This window comes from Hyla sarda, chromosome 8 (genome assembly GCF_029499605.1).
Source record: "Hyla sarda isolate aHylSar1 chromosome 8, aHylSar1.hap1, whole genome shotgun sequence".
NCBI lineage: Eukaryota > Metazoa > Chordata > Amphibia > Anura > Hylidae > Hyla > Hyla sarda.
The window spans coordinates 50,712,901-50,739,134 of NC_079196.1; the positions used below are offsets into that span (position 1 = coordinate 50,712,901).

At 43.9% G+C, this 26,234-nt stretch overlaps 1 protein-coding gene across 3 annotated transcripts in view; it reads right to left on the reverse strand.

Moving 5' to 3' along the window:
- Positions 1-26,234, reverse strand: part of LRP2 (LDL receptor related protein 2) — a gene marked incomplete in the record, with an annotated part of 280,817 nt that overhangs the window by 207,347 nt on the left and 47,236 nt on the right. For 2 of the 3 annotated variants that reach the window (XM_056536932.1, XM_056536931.1), the window contains 3 exon segments: positions 3,149-3,265; positions 3,554-3,670; positions 14,214-14,321. In XM_056536932.1, coding sequence (XP_056392907.1) covers positions 3,149-3,265; positions 3,554-3,670; positions 14,214-14,321 — 342 coding nt within the window. 3 annotated transcript variants of the gene reach the window in all.

The following is a 26,234-nucleotide window of genomic DNA, read 5'->3' on the forward strand; positions in this document are numbered from 1 at the left end:
GCTCATTGGTGAAACCACTATTTTCACCCGATACATCCATATGATAGGTCCTTCAACTCTTCATCACAGCTCAGCTTCACCATACTAACAAAAGCTCCATCCCTCCCACCGCAAAGCTACACCCCCTCAGCCTAAAATCTCTTTATCACAGCTCAGCCCCACCTTAAGATTGGATATGAGGATGAGATATGAGATCGGGATATAAAGTATGAGCACAGGATATGAGGTTGAGATATGAGGATTTAATATGAGGTAGGGATTTGAGTATGAGGTTGGGATATAATGTTGGAATGTGAGGACAAGATTTGAGGTTGGGATATAAGGACAGGATACGAGCTCGGGATATGAGGATGAAATATGACGATGGGATATGAGGATGGAATATGTGGACGGGATATGAGGTTGAGATATAAGGATGGGATATGAGGACGGGATATGAGGATGGAAAATGAGGTTGGGAGATAAGGGCAGGATATGAGGATGGGATATGAGGAGGGGATATGAGGTTGGGATATGAGGATGGAATATGTGGACGGGATATGAGGTTGAGATATAAGGATGGGATGTGAGGACGGGATACGAGGATGGAATATGAGGTTGGGATATAAGGATGGGATATAAGGACAGGATATGAGGATGGGATATGAGCTGGGGGTATAAGGAAAGGATATGAGGATGGGATATGAGGAGGGGATATGAGGTTGGGATATGAGGATGGAATATGTGGACGGGATATGAGGTTGAGATATAAGGATGGGATGTGAGGACGGGATACGAGGATGGAATATGAGGTTGGGATATAAGGATGGGATATAAGGACAGGATATGAGGATGGGATATGAGCTGGGGGTATAAGGAAAGGATATGAGGATGGGATATGAGTTGGGGGTATAAGGACAGGATATGAGGACGGCATATGAGGTCAGGATATGACGGCAGGATATAAGGACAGGATATGAGGATATGAGGATGGGATATGAGGACGGGATATGAGGTTGGGATATAAGGGCAGGATATGAGAACGGCATAGGAGATCGAGATGTGAGGACAGGATTTGAGCGCAAGAATGTCATTGTTGCTTTTCCTTCAAGGTTCCGGTAAGAAGACTGGGCAACGCTAGGTACTCTGCTAGTTGCCATTAAAACTAAGTTAAAATAATAATAGTATTTTCAAAATTATTATTATTGTTAGTATTATTATTATTGTCGCTATTAATGATAACCAGTGTCAGGTAATATTTTTATGCATACTTTATATCAAACCTTTGCTATTCATTTAACATTTCTTCTCTGAACTGTCATGGTAAACGGTGAAATGTAAGGAATGTTATCATCACACAGAGCCTCCAATGGTTATTTCCCATAAAACAGCAGCACACTGTCTGATGAATAAGGTGCTTCATCTACTCTAATTAAATGGGTTATGGCTACAACATTGCTCAGATGTTTATCTTCCTCTGCATGGGTAGTTTTTCCTTCCCACTAATCCCATTAGCCCCGCAAAGTGGACTGTGCTTTAAAAAACCCTTGTCCCATTTTATGACATGTCCAGGAGCCGAGATACCTAATATTGGGGAATTTTTCAGTTGACTGGCCTCTTAAATAATGTACCACAGTGAGAAGAAAACTTGAGTTCTTATCTCATGTGCAACTTGGATCTGTTTGCTGAACTATCCAAGACAGGATCACGAGGCCAAGAATAGTGTGTACTACTCCTTGGGGATCTCTTTACTTTAAAGCCCCAGTAGGACCTTGGAGCTATAAAAAAAATCTTGACTTACTTGGGGACGGTTTCCTCGACTTAATTGAAAGCCTTTGAAGTTATTCCAACAGAAACAGTTTCTTCTCTCCTGTTCTCTACAAAGTGATTTAGATGGAGAATTGTAGAAGTGCTGAATTCAGTAATAGGAGTCTGTACAAAATACTCGGGATGAACCTGATACATATGTTCCCCGAGAAGGTCGCTACGGTAGTGGTTTGTTTGTACAAGTTTTAATAACTGGAGGAGAACAATTTTTATTCTAATTTATATTTTACCACGTTGACATGCTATATATTTATATAAGGAAATGTAGGATCGAAATGTTTCTGTAAGACAGCATTATCTTTATGATGCCCCAGCCCTCAGACTAACTACACCCTATTAGATCTGTCACAAATACGCTTGCATGAGATGCAGATTTTGTTGCACATTCACTGGGGATCTTCTACTTCATTAATTTAACTGTATGCTCCATTCATTTGATACCTTAGAAGCTGCTCGGCTGCTAACATATAGAACTTGAGGAGGGTTGTTAGTTGGCCGCAATACCTGACAGTGCTACAAGACCCTATTGCTCAGTCTGATCGTGGGGATAAGACATTTGCCACCTGTGAGCTGACAGGTGGGATGGTGGGTGCTGGAGGCATGGTGGGCCAAAGAGGAACCAGATGTGACAATTAACGGGAACCTAGAGATTGGCCTATGGTCCATCACTTAAGGGGAAAATGAGGCCTGCACTGAGGTGGCTGGAGAAACTTTGGGAAACTTGTGTGGGTCAACTAAATTTCTGTAAAGAACCCAGCGTCTTTAGAGGCACCTTGGTGGGTGTCAAGCAAGGCCAGCTGTATCATGGCAGCATGTAGACATCATACAGATTTCCACCAGTCTTACTTCCACTGAAGATTTTAGACTTTTATGAAATATACTTAATATTTGAGGTGTACAAATCATTATGCATTTTCGGGCCTAAAGTGTAAAACATCCTGCCCCATGAAGTACTCTCTTTGTTTTTCCTATATTTGAATAATAATTCTAAATCGAGACCATTTGGAACATAACCCTTAAAAAATCACTTAAGGTTGGGACCCTACGCCATCCTCTTGGATGGTATAAACCTTTGCCTACCTCACCAAACATCAAGGTTTTGCAAGCAAAAAAGTTGTGGGTTGGAGGTACATTAGGTCATTTTATCCTATATGGGATTGGGGGCTCAAACATGCACAGAGGCCACCAGCCCCAGAGCTGATTGTCATCAACAAACACAAAAAGGGGAAATACATTTTAAACTTTTTGCTATAAGATCTAATTTTGTTAGTATAAAGAACCATTAAATGATAAACAGACAGTTATAAAACATGTCATTATTTAATGCTGAAATAATACTCACGGCAGTTGCGTTCATCAGATCCATCTGTGCAGTCCTTCATACGGTCACATTTATAGGCCCCTGGGATACACTGACCACTAAAGCATGTGAACTGTTGAGCAGAGCAGGTCCTCCCGGCTAAAAAAAAAAAATGAAACCCATTAAAAAGAGTTTATCAGAACCTGACAATTCTATATAATAAAGGTGAGAAATGTGAGAAAAGTGATAACGTATGCAAAACTCAACTGATTATTTTACATCCATCAAATGAAAATAGAGTCATCAGGGTTCTACTTTATGCTAACTACCAATACATATAATCAAAAGAAAAGTGGTGGACACTTTTAGTGTCCATAAACTTATGAAGTGTTCACATATGGGATAGCACTGAAAGCAGTAGAAAAACACGCAATATGGGAAACTTACGACAGTGCTGTTCATCAGAGCCATCATTACAGTCTTCCTCATCATCACAGAGCCAGGATCGGAAAATGCATTCACCATCCCCACACCGAAACTGATCTGCAGCACATGACCGTGAAGCTATCATAGGGAGAGAATTTCATTAGTATTTAAATGGGCACTGTCAGATACAAAAACTTTTGATATGTTGTAAAGCCTGTATAACCAATAGGTTTTACAATTGCTTTCATTAGAAAGTTTTCAGTATTTCATACTGAAAAATCCAGTCAAACAACTGCCCCCCTGCCTGCTTGGACACATACTAGTCCTGCTGTGTCCATGCGTCATCACCTATGTCATGGACACACTTCCTTGATTGACAGCTGTGAGCGCAGGGCTCACAGATGGAGGAAAAATCCTCCCACTGTCATCTTGTGTCCGCTACTGTCAGTGAGGAGAAGCTGGGAGTTATAGTTTTGCTAATGCTAGGGGAGATGTGAGCAGACAGCATACAGAGGGAGGGGGCGGAGACCTGCACAGTGAGGCCACTCCCCCCTCCCTTTGAGAGGAATTCAGACTAGTGAGCTAAATTAGAAGTGTAATAAAAAATAAATAAAGGTGCTAGACACATAAAAATTAGATATACATGGTCATGGTCAAGCCCCATGGACATAGGCAACAATAGACAGGAGCTGTCCCATTGACTTGAATTAGAAACCAGTGTCAGACTGACAAGTTGAGCATTGGCACTGCCTGAGGGCCCGAGCCGCCACCGCAGGACTTGTTGCTTCTCAAAAGCATGCAAGCTGGAGGTATGTATGCAATATATGATATAGTCTGTATATATTATAATAGTATTTATTGTGTGAGTCTGTGTGGAGTGCGAATATTTCGCATATGCGAATATTCGTGAATATCGAGACTTCCAGAGGACACTGACCCCTCCCTTCTTTTCGCTTGGGGGCCAATGAGGAGGATGCAAATACAGTTGTCAGAGGTTAGCAACATCCCTAGCATCCAATAGGAAAGTTGTCCACAGATAGTTAGTTGAAAGATATAATTGTGCATGCGCACTAAACGAATATAATTATGAATTTCACACGGAAAAAAGTGAACGAATATGCGAAATTCGCAAACATAGGACGAATATTCATTCATATATATCGCAAATTCGAATATGGCCTATGCCGCTCATCACTATTTAGCAACTCCTCCCCTTCAGCAATCTATGTAGGAGAGAGCTTAAGGACCTGAGTCACATGACCTGCAGGTCCTGTGCCTCTTTTCACAGAGGAAGAAGATAAACACAAGAAAAAGGTGGGTGTCTGTTCTACTGTTACATCATGTCTTATCCTCCAGTCACCTCCAGAGCTTCAGCCTCTATTCTACTGTTACATAATCTCACATCCTCTAGTCACCTACAGAGTTGCAGTAACTATTCTGCTGTCACATCATGTCTTATTCTCCAGTCACCTCCAAAGCTGCATCAGCTGTCTCAGGGTGATAGGACTGTAATTGCTGTAATCACACTCCTATCACTCTCAGGCAAGGGGTGGAGGGGGGGGGGGTCATCGGCCCTAGGTTTCACACACGGGGGGGTGCTATCTCACAATTCGCTCTGTAACTTACAGGCTGTAAGTGTAGGTCATACTGTACTCTACAGGAGTACCCTACCAATGTACACTTACAGCCCGTACTCACTGCTGTGCCGCCTACACTTACAGCCTGTACTCACTGCTGTGCTGCCTACACTTACAGCCTGTACTCACTGCTGTGCTGCCTACACTTACATCCTGTACTCACTACTATGTTGTCTACACTTACAGCCTGTACTCATGGCTATGCTGCCTACACTTACAGCCTGTACTCACTGCTGTGCTGCCTACACTTACAGCCTGTACTCACTGCTGTGCTGCCTACACTTACATCCTGTACTCACTGTTGTGCTGCCTACACTTACAGCCTGTACTCACCGCTGTGCTGCCTACACACAGCCTGTACTCACTGCTGTGCTATCTACAGTTACAGTCTGTACTCACTGCTATGCTGCCTACACTTACAGCCTTTACTCACGGCTATTCTGCCTACACTTATAGCCTGTACTCACTGGTGTGCTGTCTACACTTACAGCCTGTGCTCACTGCTGTGCTGTCTACACTTACAGCCTGTACTCGCTGCTGTGCTGTCTACACTTACAGCCTGTACTCGCTGCTGTGCTGTCTACACTTACAGCCCGTACTCACTGCTGAGCTGTCTACACTTACAGCCCGTACTTACTGCTGTGCTTCCTACACTTACAGTCTGTACTCACTGCTATGCTGCCTACACTTACAGTCTGTACTCACTGCTATGCTGCCTACACTTACAGTCTGTACTCACTGTATGCTGCCTACACTTACAGCCTGTACTCACTGTTGTGCTGTCTACACTTACAGCCTGTACTCACTGTTGTGCTGCCTACACTTACATCCTGTACTCACTGTTGTTCTGTCTACACTTACATCCTGTACTCACTGTTGTTCTGTCTACACTTACAGCCTGTACTCACTGTTGTTCTGTCTACACTTACATCCTGTACTCACTGTTGTGCTGCCTACACTTACAGCCTGTACTCACTGTTGTGCTGCCTACACTTACAGCCTGTACTCACTGTTGTGCTGCCTACACTAATTGGGGGGGAGGAGTCAGCGCCGCCAGGCTTCAGGCAGTAGAGGAAGCCTGTCTCTCTAGTACCCAATACCTGGCTGTGCTGACTCCCCGTAAGTGTGCATCTGTGACTCCCTTCTGGACATCAATTACCGGAGCAATGAATCAATGCCAGTAGGAAGGTTGGTGGACGTCACCACATTCCTATTACTGTAAGATCTCAGCATGTACAGGCTGCCGAAGAGGGACAGGAGTGTTATGAAAGCAATCACAATACTATCACCCTCATCAGACTGTACCGGAGGAGAAATTAATTCAGGGCTATAAAGGTGTGGCAGGCAAATGGGGGCCCCATAATCTTCTTTTGCTCGGTGGCCCCATGAGGTGTCAGTCCACCCCTGTTGGAAGCATTACTGCATGTGACCTGGGACCTTTAAAGTGGTATTTCCACAGGGAGGGGGAGGCTGAGCTGTAAGCTATTGTCTTTTCTATACACTGGTGTCACCTTTTACTGTAAGAGTAGAGTCACACATAATGTATTTTTCTGTGAATTTGCTGCTGCGTATTTTCCTACCCATTGAAGTCACTGGTAGCAAAATCAGCTGCAGAAAATACGCAGCAAAATATGGCAAGTGTGACCCTACCTTAATACTGTACAAATCCCTTTTCAGTAGCCTCCGTTTTATCATCACAGACAGAGCAGGGGATCTCAGATTAGTTTTAGGTTAAGTGGTCAGATCGGAAACTGCACGATTTCAGGAGAAGGCATAGTAAAAATGAAAAATCACCAACATAAAAAAAAAAAAAAATGTGTTAAACAAAAAACTTTAAACAATAGGTAATTTTTTGATGACACATTCCCTTAAAGGCCAACTGCAGCGGTATGACACTTATCCCCTATCCACAGGATAGGGGATAAGTGTTTGATTGCGGGGGTCCGACAGCTGGGACCCCCTCGATCTCCCTAACGGGGCACCGCCATTAGCACTCATGGTGAGCGCTAAGGCGCCTAGAGTTGACCTAGAGGTCGACGGTGACGCCCCGTCTCCTCCCCGTCCCCATACAGTTCTATGGGGGAGACGTTTGTGCCTCCCCGCCTCTCCCATAGAGATGTATGGAGGTGTCATGCTGCGGCCGGCACACCCCCAGCACGGGACAGCCGTGGCCCCATACAGGAGATCACAGGGGGTCCCAGCGGTCGGACCCCCCGCGATCAAACACTTATCCCCTATCCTGTGGATAGGGGATAAGTGTTAATCACGCTACAGATGTCCTTTAAAGGCTGAGGCTACACTGATTTCTAACCACAAAAGGCATTACACCGTGTCCTTGCACTTATATATTTCTCTGGCCACAGGGCATGTCTAGAACACTCTCCCATAGAAGTCAGTGAGTCTTCTTCAGACTGTTGTTTTTTATGTCCGTGTGGCTGCTGTAAAGCATGTCTCTAAATGCAGTTAACAGAGCAGAGGCTCATGCAATATGGCTGCCACACATAAAATTGTATAAAAAATGAAAATAAAAACAGATTATAAAAATAGAATGGCCCAGATTTATCAAACTGTGTGAGAGAGAAAATAGAGAGATTTTCCCACAGCAGCCAATCACAGCTCAGCTTTCACTTTACCAGAGCTCGTTAGCTGACCTGTGATTGGCTGCTATGGGAAATCATGTTTCAATATGTTTCAGTACCTGACCCTAATCAGTAAAATAAAATGTAGCCAAGTAAATGATTTATTAAAGGAGAAGTCTCATACTGAAAAATAGCGCTGGGCGGTATGACCAAATGTGTGTATCGCAGTTCGTTACGGCCGCCGGCGCTGACACTCTATACTGTGCGGTATCCCTATGCCCGGGCTGTAAAAGGTAAGCAAAATAAACTAACGCATGTTCCAACGTCGGCCTTACGCTGGGGACGGGAACGTCGGACAGCCGTCAGCCTATCACCGGCCGCAGCGATGTCCCGCCCCGGCCGGTGATAGGCTGAGCACACTGTCATGTAAGGAGGCTCTGGCCGGCTTCTGACATGACAGTGGGCTCAGCCTATCACCGGCCGAGGATAGGCTGAGCACACTGTCATGTAAGGAGCTCTGGCCGGCTTCTGACATGACAGTGGGCTCAGCCTATCACCGGTCGAGGCGGAACATCGCTGCGGCCGGTGATAGGCTGACGGCTGTCCAACGTTCCCGTCCCCAAGAAGCAGGTGAGGCCGGTACCGGACCAACGGGAGGTGAGTTAAAGTTTATTTTAATTTTATTTTGTTTATTTTTTGCAGCCCAGGCATAGGGATACCGCACAGTATAGAGAAGTGGTCTTCAACCTGCGGACCTCCAGATGTTGCAAGACAACTCCCAGCATGCCCAGACAGCCGTTGGCTGTCCGGGCATGCTGAGGGTTGTAGTTTTGCAACATCTGGAGGTCCGCAGGTTGAAAACCACTGGTATAGAGTGTCAGCTCCGGCGGCCGCAACAAACAGGCGGGCGAGGAGGGAAGCGCTTGCGTGTGACATATGGGGACAGCGCTGGGCTGATAATTAATTGGGGAACAGCGCTCGCGGGTGACATGTGAGTAGTTCCCCAAAGGAGGGACAGTGCAGCACTGGCCTGATTCATTCATTCCCGAGGGGGAAGGTGCCAAACTGATATTGCGTGCAGCACAAAAATTTCGGTATTCGGTATGAACCGGTATACCGCCCAGCCCTACTGAAAAACATAGAAAACTTTATAAATCAGCAACTTCTGCATAGAAACATGAAAGATTAGTTATTCTTCAGTAAAGGCAAAAAGTGACTTGTGAATGAATAAGCTGAACAGCTGGAATAGACAGGGCAACATAGACAACTGCCCTGGTAACTGCCCCACCAAGGGGCCTTCAAATCTGAGTTTCCTCCAACACTTCCCAGATAATCACAGCCGCAAGAAATGAGAGTAATACGGCTCTGTACAACTCTGAGCTAGTAAAGAGCCATGATCTGACTATGTGCAGCAGGCGTGAGGAGTGTTGTATCCACTTATCAGTACACGGACCCTCAAATCTGTTTGTCTGATGGACAAAAAATTCTCCTCAGGTGACTCACTTTTCTTTCCTATAGCCTATCATCATAGCTATGTGGTGTCTCAGTACTGGAGTGCGTCCTGTCAGGTAAACATTGATTCAGGTGCCTGCGATAGGCCCTGCTGCTCAGGTGATGCTATAATATTTGTTCTGTTAATTTATATTGTTTTATACTGTACTTTTAGGAAATGTACAGGATATCTGTTAGGAGGCATGATGCAGAGTACCCATGTGACCCTGGTTGCCCAATGGGAGGCCCCTCTAGCTAGGCCATATATACTGTAGGGGGGAGGAGTTAGTCAGTTTAGCCTAGCTCTAGGTTAGTGTGTGCAGAGCTCAGTGTGAGCTGCAGTGTGGAGAAGAGACAGCAGAAGTGTGAGGTGATTCAAGGAAAGCCTAAAGTAAATCTTCAAGCAAGCCATCACACCATTCTGCAAATGTTCCCCACCCAGGATGATTCAGAAATTCTTAATTGTGAGTATAATACCAGGTGAGTTGACGGGCCACAATTGATAGTTCATACCCTGGCGGTGTAGTGTTTATTGGATACTATCAGAACCCTAGTCAGCGTGGGAGGCCTCAGCATTAAGTATAACGTTCCAAGTACAATACTAAAAGTCACAGCAAGTCTACATGGCTCCCAAGGCTTACTATGCATCTCATCTACTCTAATCTGCACTGTGAGGATTGTAATATCTACTCCTGCCTCAGTAAAGACAGTTATCCGTAACCTGGCATCAGTCTATTTATTGTCCTGTGCCTGGCCCAGGAGAAGCTGTCCTATCCTCGGGCCATGTAGGTTAACTGTGCCCTGGCGTTACAAAGGGATACAGTAGAATGTCCCAATAGCGGGGAATAAAAAAGTGTCTGCTATTGAGAGATGTCCCCCTGTGCCTTGTGCCAAATTATTTCCCATTGATACCTCCTGTGCCGTTTCATTCCCACTTTATTACCCTTTGTGTACATTCATCACCCTCCTCTTTATGAAGTGAGGCAGGGAGTGGTAAAGAGGGGGTGATGAATTTTCACAGAGGATAATAAAGAGGTAAGGAAATAGTACAGGGGGGTCAAGAGGAAATTATGTGGCATATGGGTAATAAAGAGGGGGATGATTTGGCACAGGAAAAATAAAGTGGCACAGTGGGGGTCAGAGAAGAAGGGGGTGAATGATGTGGCCCGCGGAAATACAGAATCAGGAGATCACTGTTTAAAAAGGGTCTTCTGCTTCTGTGCTGAGGCTTCTGCAGGGGGTGCAGCGGGGGCCTGGGCCCCTTACTGGGGTATTGGCTGTACCCCCTGACAGCGCCCCTGTGTACAAAGTATGTAGTACTTATAAGTGGCTGTATGCTACAGAGAAAATTATTTTCTTTTTGGATTTCTTTTCTGTCTGTCCACAGAGCTCTCTGCTGACACCTGTGTCCATGTCAGGAACTGTCCATAGCAGGAGAAAATCCCCATAGCAAACATATGCTGTTCTAGATAGTTCCTAAAATGGACAGAGGTGTCAGCAGGTGTCTGGTCAGACAGAAAAGAAATCCAAAAAGAAAAGAATTTCCTCTGTAGTATTCAGCAGCTAATAAGTACTGGAAGGATTAAGATTTTTTAATCTGTTTAACTTTTTTGGCACCAGTTGATTTAAAAAAAAAAATTCCACCACAGAACCCCTTTAATGACATTACAAAGGTCCTTTAGCTCTCATTGATGCCTCACATAGGTTGGTGTTTAGCTTCTAAAGTATTCCGTCTCCTGACCCTCAGGTGACTCCGCACACAGGGAACATTAGTGGCAGGACACACAGGCTGCTATATACTGCAGTGTGTTGGGCATCAGGGAGCTCTGGTGTGGTGAGGGGGCCTGTGAGCCTCCCTGGCCTAGAGGCCCAGTCACAATTGTGACCTCTGCATCCCCTGTAGCTACACCACTGATTCATGTCTATGGCTCTCACAGTAACAATTGATCACACCATTCTACTGATCATTGGGGGACCTGCTGATCTAACTATTCACTTGTGTGTGTAGAAGTTGGCAGCTGGCCAAGTAGACCAGGTGGCATCGGTGGATGGCAGTAAGGGATCAGGCAAGAGAGCATAGTCAGAAGTCTGGGGCAAGAACAAAAGAATACATGTTACACAGAGATCAGGCAGATACCTTTAAAGGGGATATCCAGGAAAAAACTTTTTTTATATATATATATATATATATATATATATATATATATATATATATATATCAACTGGCTCCAGAAAGTTAAACAGATTTGTAAATTACTTCTATTAAAAAATCTTAATCCTTTCAGTACTTATCAGCTTCTGTATGATCCTGAGGAAGTCATGTAGTTCTTTCCAGTCTGACCACAGTACTCTGTGCTGCCACCTCTGTCTGTGTCAGGACTAGAAATTGTGAAGATATCAGGGCAATCCTGGCATCAGAATTTTTGGCTGGTATTACTTTCCCAAAGAAGAGCATTCCAATGAAGATAAGCTTCTGAAGTTAAGGTTGTTCTTTTCTGTCTAAGTGCTCTCTGATGACACGTGTCTCGGGAACCGCCCAGTTTAGAAGCAAATCCCCATAGCAAACCTCTTCTAAACTGGGCGGTTCCCGAGACAGGTGTCATCAGAGAGCACTTAGACAGAAAAGAAAAACCTTAACTTCAGAAGCTCATAAGTACTGAAAGGATTAAGATTTTAATAGAAGCTATTTACAAATCTATTTAACTTTCTGGAACCAGTTGATATATAAAAAAAAAGTTTTTTTTTCTGGATAACCCCTTTAATTACAGGCAAGGGGGTTGGACTTATAGATATGTAGTTCTGTACCTACATAGGTGATAAATCTTTTAGGCTTGAATACCCCTTTAATTTTCTGCTTGCTTAGTTCTCCTGTTTGTATTTAAACAAGACCATCTGTTTGTTGCTTTACTTTTTCCAGCTTTCCCCTGGAGCCAATGTCACACTTCTTGTCACTTTCCAGGCCTGGCCTTCCTGGGTAGCATATACATTTTTACAGCCTTTGCTGCACTACTGTACCCAGCAGTGCTTCTTACCTACTTTGTTAAGGTTATTATCCAGTAGGGATCGACCGATTAGCGGTATGGCCAATATTATCGGCCGATAATCACGATTTTGGGCATTATCGGTATTGGCAATTACCTTGCCGATAATGCACCGCCCCCACCGCACCGCGACCGCCCCCGACCCACCACACCGCACCGCCCCCCCGGCCCGCCACTCCGCACTGCGTCGCACCGCCCCGGCCCCATTGCCTCCCCCATCCCCGGTTTTATAATTACCTATTCCTGGGGCGCACGCTACCGCACCACGTCACACCGCCCCAGCCCCATTGCCTCCCCCATCCCCGGTTTTATAATTACCTGTTCCTGGGGCCCACTCTACCGCACCACGTCGCACCGCCCCGGCCCCATTGCCTCCCCCATCCCCGGTTTTATAATTACCTGTTCCCGGGCCCACGCTACTTCTTGCTCCTGCTGCGTCCTGCGTTACGCTGTGCACAATGACGAGTGACGTGACGTGCGCGACGTGACGTCACCATCAGTGCGCACAGTGACAGTTCAGGAGGACGCCACCGGAGCCAGATGTAGAGTGGGCCCCGGGAACAGGTAATTATAAAACCGGGGATGGGAGAGGCAATGGGGCCGGGGCGGTGCAGTGCGGCGGGTCGGGGGGGCGGTCGCGGTGTGGCAGGGGGGGAGCGGTGGCGGTGATAGGTCTCAGGACCCCCGGACAGGCAGGGGGAGAGAAGCGGGTGCCGCGGCGGCCTATGGCACCGCAAAAGCCACTGCAGTGCATTGATTTTAAGCGCTTTAAATCAATGATCTGCAGCAGTGTCGCGGGGGGATAAATAGCCGGAATATCGGTATAAGTTATCGGCTATCGGCCCTAACCTCCACCGATTATCAGTATCGGTCCTAAAAAAACGATATCGGTCGATCCCTATTATCCAGCTCTCTGTACCTTTCCCGTCACAAAGCTGAATGTTTTTAGTGCAGGCTTCATTTATTTTTTCAAAAAGCAGACTGCCCCTTGGCAAGTACATAATCACAGCAAAAACGACTTGTACTTTTTTGTCCCATGGCAATAGTGTGGTTTTGTACCGCACCTTAACAGCCAAGTGTGAACTTGGCCTAACATAGTCAGCTGTTTGTTCATTTCAAGAATCTGTTCATTATAAAGTACTAAGCAACTGTGAAAGCATCCCTTTGAAGGTATTAGAAATCAGCTCTGACATCCGGATTCTCTGACCTTGCTCCATTATATATTTCCACTTTCCAGCGTTTCTTTTTGACCCACATAAGTATGTACAAAGTACCAGTAATTCTCTTACAAATGCAACTGTACTTACAATCCCCCTTGAAATCAAAGTCACTTGTATAGAATGAACCCCCAGAGTTGTCCTATTAAAGGGGTACTCCGGTGAAAACCTTTTTTCTTTTAAATCAACTGGTGGCAGAAAGTTAAACATATTTGTAAATTACTTCTATTAAAAAATCTTAATCCTTCCTGTACTTATTAGCTGTTGAATACTACAGAGGAAATTCTTTTCTTTTTGGAATGCTCTCTGATGACATCACGACCACAGTTCTCTCTGCTGACGTTATTATAATAATTATAACACTTTATTTATTGTTGTCCTTAGTGGGATTTGAACCCAAGTCCCCAGTACTGCAAGGCAGCAGTGCTAACCACTGAGCCACCATGCTGCCCTTAGCATACATCTGCTATGCATGGTTGCTAAAATGGACAGAGATGTCAGCAGAGAGCACTGTGCTCGTGATGTCATCAGTGTTCCAAAAAGAAAGGAATTTCCTCTGTAGCATTCAGCAGCTAATAAGTACTGGAAGGATTAAGATTGTTTAATAGAAGTAATTTACAAATATGTTTAACTTTCTGCCACCAGTTGATTTAAAAGAAAAAAGGTTTTCACCGGAGTACCCCTTTAAGTCATGTTGTTAAAATCTCGACACTTACGACAGCCAAATTCATCTGAGTTATCAGGACAATCTGCAGATCCGTCACACCTCCAGCCTAATGGAATACAGCGGCCGCTGGAACACCGAAAATCACTTGACGTACATCCTGGAAGACAGAAGTCCAAAATAGACACCTTCAGTAACATTGCTTAAATACACACAATAGATTTATGTTAGAAGGACAATGGGGGGTATTTATCAAAGGATTTATGTTTTTTTTTTTCACGTAACTTTGGTGTAATACTTTGGCGCAGTGTATTTTTACATGCGACATAGCTGTCTCTGAGGAACCTTCACCCTCCGTTGAGCCAGCATTGGACATGGCCACACAGGTTCAGGAAAGGTAAGCAGTAAGGCAGTGGTCTCCAACCTGCAGACCTCCAGATGTTGCAAAAATACAACTCCCAGCATGCCCGGACAGCAACGGCTGTCCGGGCATGCTGGGAATTGTAGTTTTGCAACATCTGGAGGTCCGCAGGTTGAAGATCACTGCACTAAAGTAACAAAAAAAAAATACTCAAGTTGAAAAAAATATACATTTCACATGATATATATATATATACATATATATATATATATATATATATATATATATATATATATATAAACCCCAGAAAATAAAATAACTCATGTCGCTTGCTGATATACTGCAGGAGGGACTCCGAAATGGCTGCTCTACAGGGTAAAATACGCGTCCTCTGTGGGGGTAAGTTCTGTGTAAAAGGCGCTGTGAACAGCTGATTTCAACATTTGAGCCAAAATTACTAACAACTTGCACCAAATGATAAATTTGGTTCATGTCCACGAAAACCAAAGTGAAAAAAAAGGGTAAAAAGAAACTATCAACAGGCAAAATTGATAACTACCCCCCAATATAACCACAGAAAAATCGATTTCCCATCTCTTTGTATTTAGTTCCTGCAGCCTGTTATTCCCTGTTATCAGCCATGTCTGGCTTGAGAGCAGCTGACTGTAGTGTCTTTATGGCGTTACCTTCTATTAGGATATTTTTGAATCAAAAAATTACACTGTGAGCATACACCTCCGCATACTGGCAGAACAGTGTGCCGATGTATACCGCAGCGTACCCGCTTTGGATTTCAATTGACTGAGCCGTTCCTAACCATGTAAAATTATTTTCAAAAACTCCATTAGAGAAAGTGGGCACACTGGTAATTCTTACATGTGAAGATACCCTGTAACCAAGTAAACTACACTACTACTAAATAAACTACTAAACTAAAATATCTAAATTCTAAGGATGTGTGATAGCCTGGAGGAGTAGGGTATATGGGGGTGTAGCTGTGCGGTGACTAAAGGGTGCTTGTTAACCCTTGCTATTCGTGACGCCAGGGTGGGGGCTCATCAGTAATGCTTGTCCTACCGCCACCCTTCCCAAGAGCGATAGGGAGGTAGATAATAATAGAATGTCCACAACCGGAGAGTTTTCTGAAACAGGTGTAACTTTCACTGAAGATTTTATGCAAGCTTCATAACCAGAACAGTCTCTATGCATACAACTGCTTTCTTTGGAGATTGACAAAGGTTGGGACTTTAGCAATTTAGAGTCTTTAAGGTAATATGTGCTGTTCCACTGGATTTAGGGGATTTAGTTGCGGTTCAGTAGTCACGCTAGCTTTAGCGGGGATTAGTTTAGAACTCACGGTTTAGTTTAGGCTGAGGCCGGTAGGTTTTCATGCCTAGCGTGTCTTTGCAAGTTGCGCAGATCCATCCTGCTAGTCCAGCATCCACGAGAGCAGCAACCCAAGAGAGAGATAATTGGCTACAGCTCCCTTATATGGGCAAGGGCTGGACTAAAGCTAATTGGTCCAATACTTGTGTCAATCACCATTACAAAGGATTATGGGCAACATGTGACCCAAGGACCTCCAAAGGTCCTCCAACATACCATAGAGGATATTAACATGGTCACATGACTGAAGGTCCTGCGACGCCAAACAAGGTAAATACTATACATTATATTAAACATACATTATTACTAAATATATACAGTGACCCCTCGACCTACGATGGCCCCGACATACGATCATTTTAACATGCGATGGCCTCTCAGAGGCCATCGCATGTTGAAAGCAGCATCAACATATATGCTTTTGTATGTCGGGGCCATCGCATAAACGGCTATCTGGCAGCGCAGTCTGCTTCAGCTTCCACCGGATAGCCGTTTACAGTGCCCCGTGTGGTCCACTGACCATCACTTACCTGTCCTCGGGGCTCCGAGGCGTCCTCTTCGGGATCCCCTGCATCGTCGGCGCTCTCCATTATCGTCATCACGTCGCTGCGCATGCCGTCCTGTCATCCAATAGGAGCGGCGCGCGTAGTGACGTGATGGCGGCGACGGAGAGCGAGGATGCCGGGGAAGCAGAGGCCTTGCCGGAGCGTCTGGGACACACGGGGACGTGGCGACAGCGATGGAGGGCGACATCCCGGGCAGCGGTGACGATCCGGAGCTGCGGGGACAGGTGAGTACAACTTCCTCTAACAGTGGTCTTCAACCTGCGGACCTCCAGATGTTGCAAAACTACAACTCCCAACATGCCCGGACAGCCGTTGGCTGTCCGGGCATGCTGGGTGTTGTAGTTTTGCAACATCTGGAGGTCCGCAGGTTGTAGACCACTGTCCTTTACTTTACATTGCACGGATCCCTCAACATGCGATGGTTTCAACAAACGATGGTCCATTTGGAACGGATTACCATCGTATGTTGAGGGACCACTGTACATATTTCAACATTATAGAATTAAAGTAGAAGAGAGGCGACTAGGGGCTGTCCCACCTGAGGGACCCTACCTGAGCGTAGTTACTCTGACTTTGGGGACCTCTACACTAGGTACGGTATACAATACGGTACTGGGACACCACAGATTCTCGGGTATTTGTGTGTGTAGTAGTAATAGTTGTAGTTTTGGTACAGGACTCCCCTCTCCGCAGAAGGCTGTTTCGTTAATAATCAAGGGGTTAGGAAATTGGCCCAAGAGTCATGAAAATGCCATGGAGGGGAAAACAAATGCTAAGCCCTTACTTAGAAATCTTCAATCAAAATAAGGAGCCCATTTTAGTCTTTGAAATAGGGGTCCTCTCTCACCTCTGTACAGGCCTCCCTTCATATTAAAAAAAAGCTAGCCAAACCCACAGATTTTGGTGGGACCAGCCAATCTGTGGTGTCACTAAGGTTGGTGTCACCTGGTGTGGTAGAAAATGGTGTCACCTGGTTGGCCATCAAGACGTTAGAGGGGCGCTGATGGTTTATACGATCATCCTACGCATGTTGGGTAGTGGATGATTGTGGATTTGAAGGCAGTCACCACAGCTACCTCATAGGTCTTGGTTTCCCTTCTGGTCAGCCAGCAAGATGTCAGATGGGGTGACACCAGCACAAGGTAACTACATCCCACTTAGTAGTGTCCCCCCACTTAGGGTGTCACTTGGGAGCTGTCTGCACCCCCCACAGCAATGCCACTGCAGCATTATTACATTATTACACATAGCAACCAATGGCAGCGCAGCTCTCATTTTGGTTTCTGCTCTTGGAAAATGAACACTGTGCTTGGATTGGTTGCTATAAGCAGCATCAACAATTTTTATTAGACAGTTTTCATAGGCTCAATAAGTGAATTATCGTTTGCCATAAGCAAATAACATCATACACATAACGGGAGATTTATCAAAACCTGTGCAAAGGGAAAAGTTGCCCAGTTGCCCATGGCAACCAATCAGATCGCTTATTTCATGTTGCAGAGGCCTTGTGAAAAATGAAAGAAGCGATCTGATTGGTTGCTATGGGCAACTGGGCAACTTTTCCTCTGCACATGTTTTGATAAATCTCCCCCATAAAGCTTTTGGTATGTATAGGCCGAGCAGAAATAATCCTAGACGGACAGTCAACCATATAGCAAAAATGAGTCAGGTATCGCCCAATGTACTTCTCAGATCCATAGAAATATATACAGTGATCCCTCAACTTACAATGGCCTCAACATACAATAGTTTCAACATAGAATAGTCTTTTCTGGACCATTGTAACTTGAAACCAGACTCAACATACAGTGCTATGGAATCTGCGAAACGTGTCAATGGCTGGAAGAACCGACCAATCAGAATGGACATTTCACTGGTAAAACCTGTGTATTCCTAAAGTGCATGTACTGACTGGTGTCTGGTAGCGCCCCCTACAGTACAGGGAGGTATTACATGTTCTGTACCAGGGTTAGCTTCTCCTTTGGACACCAGGTGAGGGCGGCTCCATTTTCCTTTTTTTAGGACATTGTGTGTTCTGTACAGGAACCTGAAGAAGCTTCTGTCCTCTACATAGACCAGTGTTTCCCAAAGAGGGTGCCTCCAGCTGTTGCAAAACTACAACTCCCAGCATGCTGTCCGGCATGCTGGGAGTTGTAGTTTTGCAACAGCTAGAGGCACCCTGGTTGGGAAACACTGACATAGACAGTGATTTACAGCTCCCAGCAGATCTTTCTTACTTTTATATGTAAGGATTTGCTTTATCTCTATTAGTTATCTACTTATTTTTCTTTAATCCTCACTTTTTCCTATTTTTGGATGACATTTTGGGGCTTCAGAACCAATTACCAGGTTTCCATAGAGTTATGGTCTCAACATACGATGGTTTCAACATACAATGGTCGTCCCAGAACCAATTAATATTGTAACTTGAGTGACCACTGTATAGGGGAGATTAGCGGATCAGTTGGTGAGTTGCCCATAGCAACCAATCAGATCACTTCTTTCATTTTCCAGATGCCTTTTCAAAAATTAAAGAAGCGATCTGATTGGTTGCTATGGGCAACTCTGCAATTTTTTTTTTCTCTACATATGTTTTGATAAATTTCCCCCTAATAATTTGGATGGGAACTAAGCCAAAGCAGTCTCAGCCTTGTATAGCATATATATATATATATATATATATATATATATATATATAGCAGCAACAGTATAGCCCAGTGGTCTTCAACCCGCGGACCTCCAGATGTTGCAAAACTACAACTCCCTTGGCTGTCCAGGCATGCTGGGAGTTGTAATTTTGCACAGGGGTCAAGTCCTAGGAAAAAAAAAAGTGTGGGAACTCACCCAAGATTTCCACTCAAGGGCTGGTCCTGCAGGACTCCTGCTAATGGGAACAGTGTTCCTGCTGTGGAAGAAGTGCAGGAACTCAGTTCCCACGAGTTCCTGCAGGACTTGAGCCCTGGTTTTGCAACATCTGGAGGTCCGCAGGTTGAAGACCACTGCCCTAGGATGTACTTATAAATAATATAGATAAGGATGTACTTAAGATATAGAGAATTTGGGGATTGTAAGTAATGACCTTTTAAGTGCTGCAGAATATGTTACCTTCAAATTTGGGAAATGCTATTTATGCAGTTTCCAAATGGAATACATGTTTAGTGTCTATTTACCAGACATGGTTTAGTGTCTATTTTAACATACATATCCTGACTGAGGATATACCTCTGCTTAAAGGGGTACTCTGCTGGAAAACATTTTTTCTTTAAATCAACCGGTGCCAGAAAGTTAAACAGATTTGTAAATGACTTCTATTAAAAAAAAATCTTAATCCTTCCAGTACTTATCAGCTGCTATTTGCTCCACAGGAAGTTCCCTTCTTTTTGAATTTCCTTTCTGTCTGACCACAGTGCTCTTTGCTGACACCTCTGTCCATATAAGGAACTGTCCAGAGTACAAGCAAATCACCATAGCAAACCTCTCCTGCTCTGGACAGTTCCTGATATGGACAGAGTTGTCAGCAGAGAGCACTGTGCTCAGGCTGAAAAGAACTCCTGAGCACTGTGGTCGGACAGAGAGGTAGTTTAAAAAGAAAAGAACTTCCTGTGGAGCAAATACCAGCTGATAAGTACTGGAAGGATTAAGATTTTTAAATAGAAGTAATTTACAAATCTGAAAATTAGAAAAATGTGTGCAGCTCACAACCAGGTATTTGAGGTTATTGTGGTTAAAGGATTGATCCCCACCAATCCAAATGGGTAAATTAGGGCCCAATGACAGTTTAAGATAACATTGACATTGCTCTGATATTTTTAACCATTTAGGTTTTTATTGTTTTAATAAAGTCTGCATTTTTTTCAAAACTGTATGTCTCAAACAATTATTCACTGTGTACCCTAGGGTAGTATTCTTGAGGTGTGGTTAATCTTTGTTTTAATTTACAAATCTGTTTAACTTTCTGGCACCAGTTGATTAAAAGGGAGTACCCCTTTAAGCTTCATTCATCCTGCACTTAGGAGGCAGTGAATAGGAAGCTGAAGCCCGTCGTCCGTATTATGTAATGACCTTCTAGGTGCTAAAAGCTCATTTCTCCATGTAATTTAAGTACCTGATGTCTAGCAGTGACATCCTGATTTATAATGTATGTTGCAAGTGGTCAGAAATTTCCTTTGGAATAATGGTGGTACAGGGTGGTACAGAAATATGTGTACACCGAAATACCTTCTATGGAATAATGTATGGTGGAGATTGGTGGTGCAGGTCTGGGGTTGGTGGTGCAGGGGCTCTTATCAAACCACCTTTATAACACAACAGCCTCCCTAGCAGAAAACACTTTCAAGGAATGTACAAATGCAGCCTGGAATCCCTGAGCTCTATCAGCGAGACCGGCCGGACAAGATTAGAGGCTTTCTTAAGCCTGTCGATTAAAGAAAATATACTGATAAGAATTTAATTAAAGTGAACTTAACACCTTCCCAAAAGTGTAATTGTGTGTTATATATATAGAGAGAAAACCTGCAAAAGCACAATACAATAATAGGAAATATAGAAATGCATTACATATACTTGTTCTCCCCTGATTTATTTTTAGGAATCAAATTTAGATACAGTCATCCCTCAACTTACAATGGCCTCAACATACAATAGTTTCAACATACAATGTTTTTTTCTGGACCATTGTAACTTGAAATCAGACTCAACATACAATGCTACAGACAGTCCAGATCTGTGAGACATTTCACAACTGGAGGAACTGATCAATCAGAATGGGCATTTTACTGGTAAAACCCCTGTATTACTTAAATGCATGCACTGACTGGTGTCTGGTAGCGCCTCCTACAATACAGGGAGGAACTACAAGTTCTGTACTACTCCTTACCTGTGCCAGGGTTAGCTGCTCCTTTGGACACCAGGTGAGGGCGGCTCCATTTGGGACACTTTGTGTACTGTACAGGACCCTGAAGAAGCTCCTGTCCTCTACATAAACCATTGTTTACCAACCAGGGTGCCTCCAGCTGTTGCAAAACTACAACTCCCAGCATGCCCGGACAGCCAACGGCTGTCCGGGCATGCTGGGAGTTGTAGTTTTGGAACAGCTGGAGGCACCCAGGTTGGGAAACACATGACATAGACAGTGATTTACAGCTCCCAGCAGATCTTTCTTACTTTTATATGTAAGAATTTGTTTTACCTATATTAGTTATCTACTTATTTTTGTTTAATCCTCACTTTTTCCTATTTTTGATGACATTTTGGTGGCTTCTGAACCAATTTCCCGATTTCCATAGAGTTCTGGTCTCAACATACAATGGTTTCAACATACAATGGTCTTCCCAGAACCAATTAATATTGTAACTTGAGGGACCACTGTATATGCAAGGTAAGGGCAAAGCAAATAAAGTATGAGGTCATCTTATTAATGATTGGAATAGATGGAAAAATGGATAGATAGATAGATAAAAAATTGCGAAAAGAGCAGCACAACCTCTTAAAAAAGAACAGCGGGTGGAGGCGGTAAAAAGGTCCCGGGTCAGGGGTCCTATAGACATCCACACTAGAAAACAGGGACCATGGTACTCCAATGTGTAAAAGCGAAAAAAGGTTTATTGACCTGACATCAAGGAACGTTCCTTGATGTCAGGTCAATAAACCTTTTTTCACCTTTACACATTGGAGTGCTGCGGTCCCTGTTTTCTAGTGTAGATAGATAGATAGGAGATGGATAGATAGATAAACACAAATTTTATATATATATATATATATATATATATATATATACACACACACACAAAGACAGATAGATAGATAGAAAAATAGATAGATAATTGATAAAGAAAATATCATCACAGCAGACTGTAGTATAATGCAGTAAAGTGGTTTTATCCCATCAAAATGTTTCCAAGGGATAGATAGATAGGTAGATAGATATCCAAGTAGAAAAATAGCAGAACTCCAAGTTCAAGGGAGAAAAAAGTGTAGGCTTTATTCACCATACATCAAGGCTTGACAATGGCCATGTGAGACGGCCGAAACGTTGCTCTGATGTATGGTGAATAAAGCCTACACTTTTTTCTCGCCTTGAACTTGGAGTGCTGCTATTTTTCTACTTGGATATCTTTGGGACTGTGACCAAGTCCAACTATAGCTTGTGCCTCCCAAAATTCTTTTTGAAAGTGCTGCCCTATTTCTGGAAGTGTAGGTAGATAGATAGATAAAGTCCAAATATGAACAGCACATCAAGATAAATAGGTCATTTTGAACGGGGTGCAAGCATACTTGGTGCTTCGGTCGCTGGTTCCTCAATCCATAAAATACAAATAGATGCAGCACACCACAGCTTGAAAATCACGGTGCAAGGGTTATTCCATAGTGTATTCCAATAGACAACGTTTCACCAGCCTCTTGCTGGCACTTGAAAAAGCCAGTGTGAGGCTGGTGAAACGTTGTCTATTGGAATACACTATGGAATAAACCTTGCACCGTGATTTTCAAGCTGTGGTGTGCTGCATCTATTGTTTTTTTATAGATAGATAGATACTTTTGCATATTATTGATCAGTTAGATCAGTGCTCTGCTAGTACGGTCTGCCTGGTTCAGATTGTACAGCAGATTCCCTAATGCAGGCACAGAATTGTAGTAAAGGCCTCTGACTCCAATAGTAACCAATTGGTACCCTGAGATCACGGACAGGAGCAGCACCTGATAGGAGCCGGCACCCACCATCTATAAGGCCAGCTAGGCTCCTGAACCCACTTCATCGTCTGTCAGAATGCAGCTGGGTGAGACCGGACAATGTGGTTTCATTGCAATATGTTATGGCATGATGTCCATTTGCTTTTGTATGAAATGGAAGAGTAATATTGCAGTACCGATTGTGCATTTAAGCATCCCTGCTACAGATTTGGGGGTTTTACATGAACATCCACATGTGAGTCTTGAGCACATTTTTCTTGTTTTTGCCGAGGCAGTATCCAAGTACACACCGAAATAACAAATTAAACTAATGCACAAGTTTAATAAAAAATGGATTGAAATAGAATTTTAAAATACAAAAAAGAAAGAATGTGCAGTTAAAAAACTATGTAAAAAATGATGTCAACTGTAGCATCTAAGTAAGGCTGGGTTCACACTACGGTTTGTGATTACGGTTCCCGTATACGGCTGGGAGGAGGGGTGGGCGATTAAGCCCCCCCACCCCTCCTCCCAGCCGTATACGGGAACCGTAATCACAAACCGTAGTGTGAACCCAGCCTAACCAAACCACAACTGCACTGCAGCCAGATGTGATAGCCTCACCCTTGTAGTCTCACCGCTTAAATACACAGATCACCCATAAAATTGACACCTCCTGCCTTATATTGTGTCTGTCCCCCTCAAAACATCTCTGACCCAGCAAGGCCCAATACTACGAGACCTCTGAAGGGGTCCTGTGATATCTGAGATCTAGCAGCAGATCCTGTAAATTGTAAGGTGCCGGCTCCATGGATTAGAATTGTTTTCCCAGTACATCCCAGAGATGCTCAGTCATATTGGGGGAGATTTATCAAAACCTGTGCAAAGGAAAAGCTGCCCAGTTGCCAGATCCAGTGAACCTCACCTAGCACTCACCCTCTTCCCACAGCTGCTCTACCCATTTCCCCAAATGATGAGGGCACTCTGGTCTAGTAAAAAATCAACTGGCTACATAAAGTTAAACAGATTTGTAAATTACATCTATTAAAAAATTGTAATCCTTTCAGTACTTATGAGCTGCTGAAGTTGAGTTGTTCTTTTCTAAGTGCTCTCTGATGACACCTGTCTCTAGAACTGTTCAGAGTAGAAGCAAATCCCCATAGTAAACCTCTTCTACTCTGTGCAGTTCCCGAGACAAGCAGAGATGTCAGCAGAGAGCACTGTTGCCAGACAGAAAAGAACAACTCAACTTCAACAGCTGATAATTATTGGAAGGATTAAGATTTTTTAATAGAAGTAATTTACAAATCTGTTTAACTTTCTGGAGCCAGTTGATATAACAAAATAAAAATAAAAGTTTTTTCCTGGAATACCCCTTTAACACATTTACCAAAGCCGTTCTGCATAGAGTAACCAAAAACAGACAGTAATAACCAGCTCTTTTATTTAGTAACCACACGAGTAATGGTAAAGGAGAGGAAGAAGGGGAGGTACCGAAACAAGTAAAGGAGAGGGAGGGCGGGATCATGCTGCTGGCTACTTTCCCACCAACTGCCTTACTCCTCCCTGCTAACCCCAATGCCATGCTCCACCTCCCCCTTACTCTTTAACCCCCAACTTTCCCAGCTTGCCAGCATGCGCCATGACCTGCCCCTTACAGGGACACTGGCCTGACTTGTCATACTGTAATTACCCACCAACAACCCATGTGAACAGCCCACCCAGGGGGTCCCTATTTAAACCCCCTTCAGGCCGCCACTCCGCCAGGTTTCCATACATCCTGAGTCTCATCACACTGCCTCCACTGCCTTGTCTTCTTTCCATTCAGTAATCTGTTCTTTGGACCCGCATGACAGCTTCATGTATCATAACCACCGCTCGCTTGTGACAAGATGAATTCATCTCAGGAAACCCATATTGACGATTCCATGTGGGAAGCATCCCAGGGCCACATTGGTGGTGGTCAGGTGTCCCGGGAGCTTCGCACACAGCTAGGGTTGCCACTGGGCCAGTATTTTACCGGCACCGCCGGTATATTGGCCACCCTGCCGGTATTTTTATATTAAATGCAATGGAAGAGTCGGCATTTATCCAACCAATCCTTCAACTCCTGCAAAGTTGCACCATAACATATAACAGTGTTTCCCAACCAGAGCGCCTCCAGCTGTTGCAAAACTACTTGTAGTTTTCCAACAGCTGGAGGCACCCCTGGTTGGGAAACACTGACCTATACTATATACTAATATATAGTCCAACATGCTGGGAGTTGTAGTTTTGCAACAGCTGGAGGCACCCCTGGTTGGAAAACACTGACCTATACTAAGGGCTGCCATCAGAATTTATGGTGCCCCTTACACGGCTCAAGCCCCCCCCCCCCTTTTCTAAATGATAGGTAGATAGACAGATATCAGATAGACAGATATCAGATAGACAGATATGAGATAGATAGATAGATAGATAGATATGAGATAGATAGATAGATATGAGATAGATAGATAGATATGAGATAGATAGATAGATAGATAGATAGATAGATAGATTTGAGATACATAGATAAATAGATAGATATGAGATAGATAGATTTGAGATACATAGATAGATAAATAAATAGATATGGCCCGCAACCAGTACTGGCGTCTAGTGAGTAGGGGCCCTATTGGGGGAGAGGGATAGATAAATAGATATGAGAAAGACAGATGATAGATAAATAAATAGATAGATAGATAGATATTAAAGTGTTTCCCAAATAGGGTGCCTCCAGCTGTTGCAAAACTACAACTCCCAGAATCCAGCATGCCCACACAGCCATAGACATGCTGGGAGTTGTAGTTTTGCAACAGCTGAGGGCACCCTGGTTGAGAGACAATGAGATGGAGGTAAATAGTCACTATCTCATAGTTTTTCAACCAAGGTGCCTCCAGCTGTTGCATGAGATATTGCCTATTTATCTCCTACTAATCCCCAAATTACAAAATTCCAATCCCCCCTCCAGAAAGTAACTTACTATGAGTGATGGAGGCTTCCTTAGGCATGGGAAGTCTTCAATTACCAGTGGCAACCGAGTGTCAGGGTCTAGGAAAAGCAAATCATG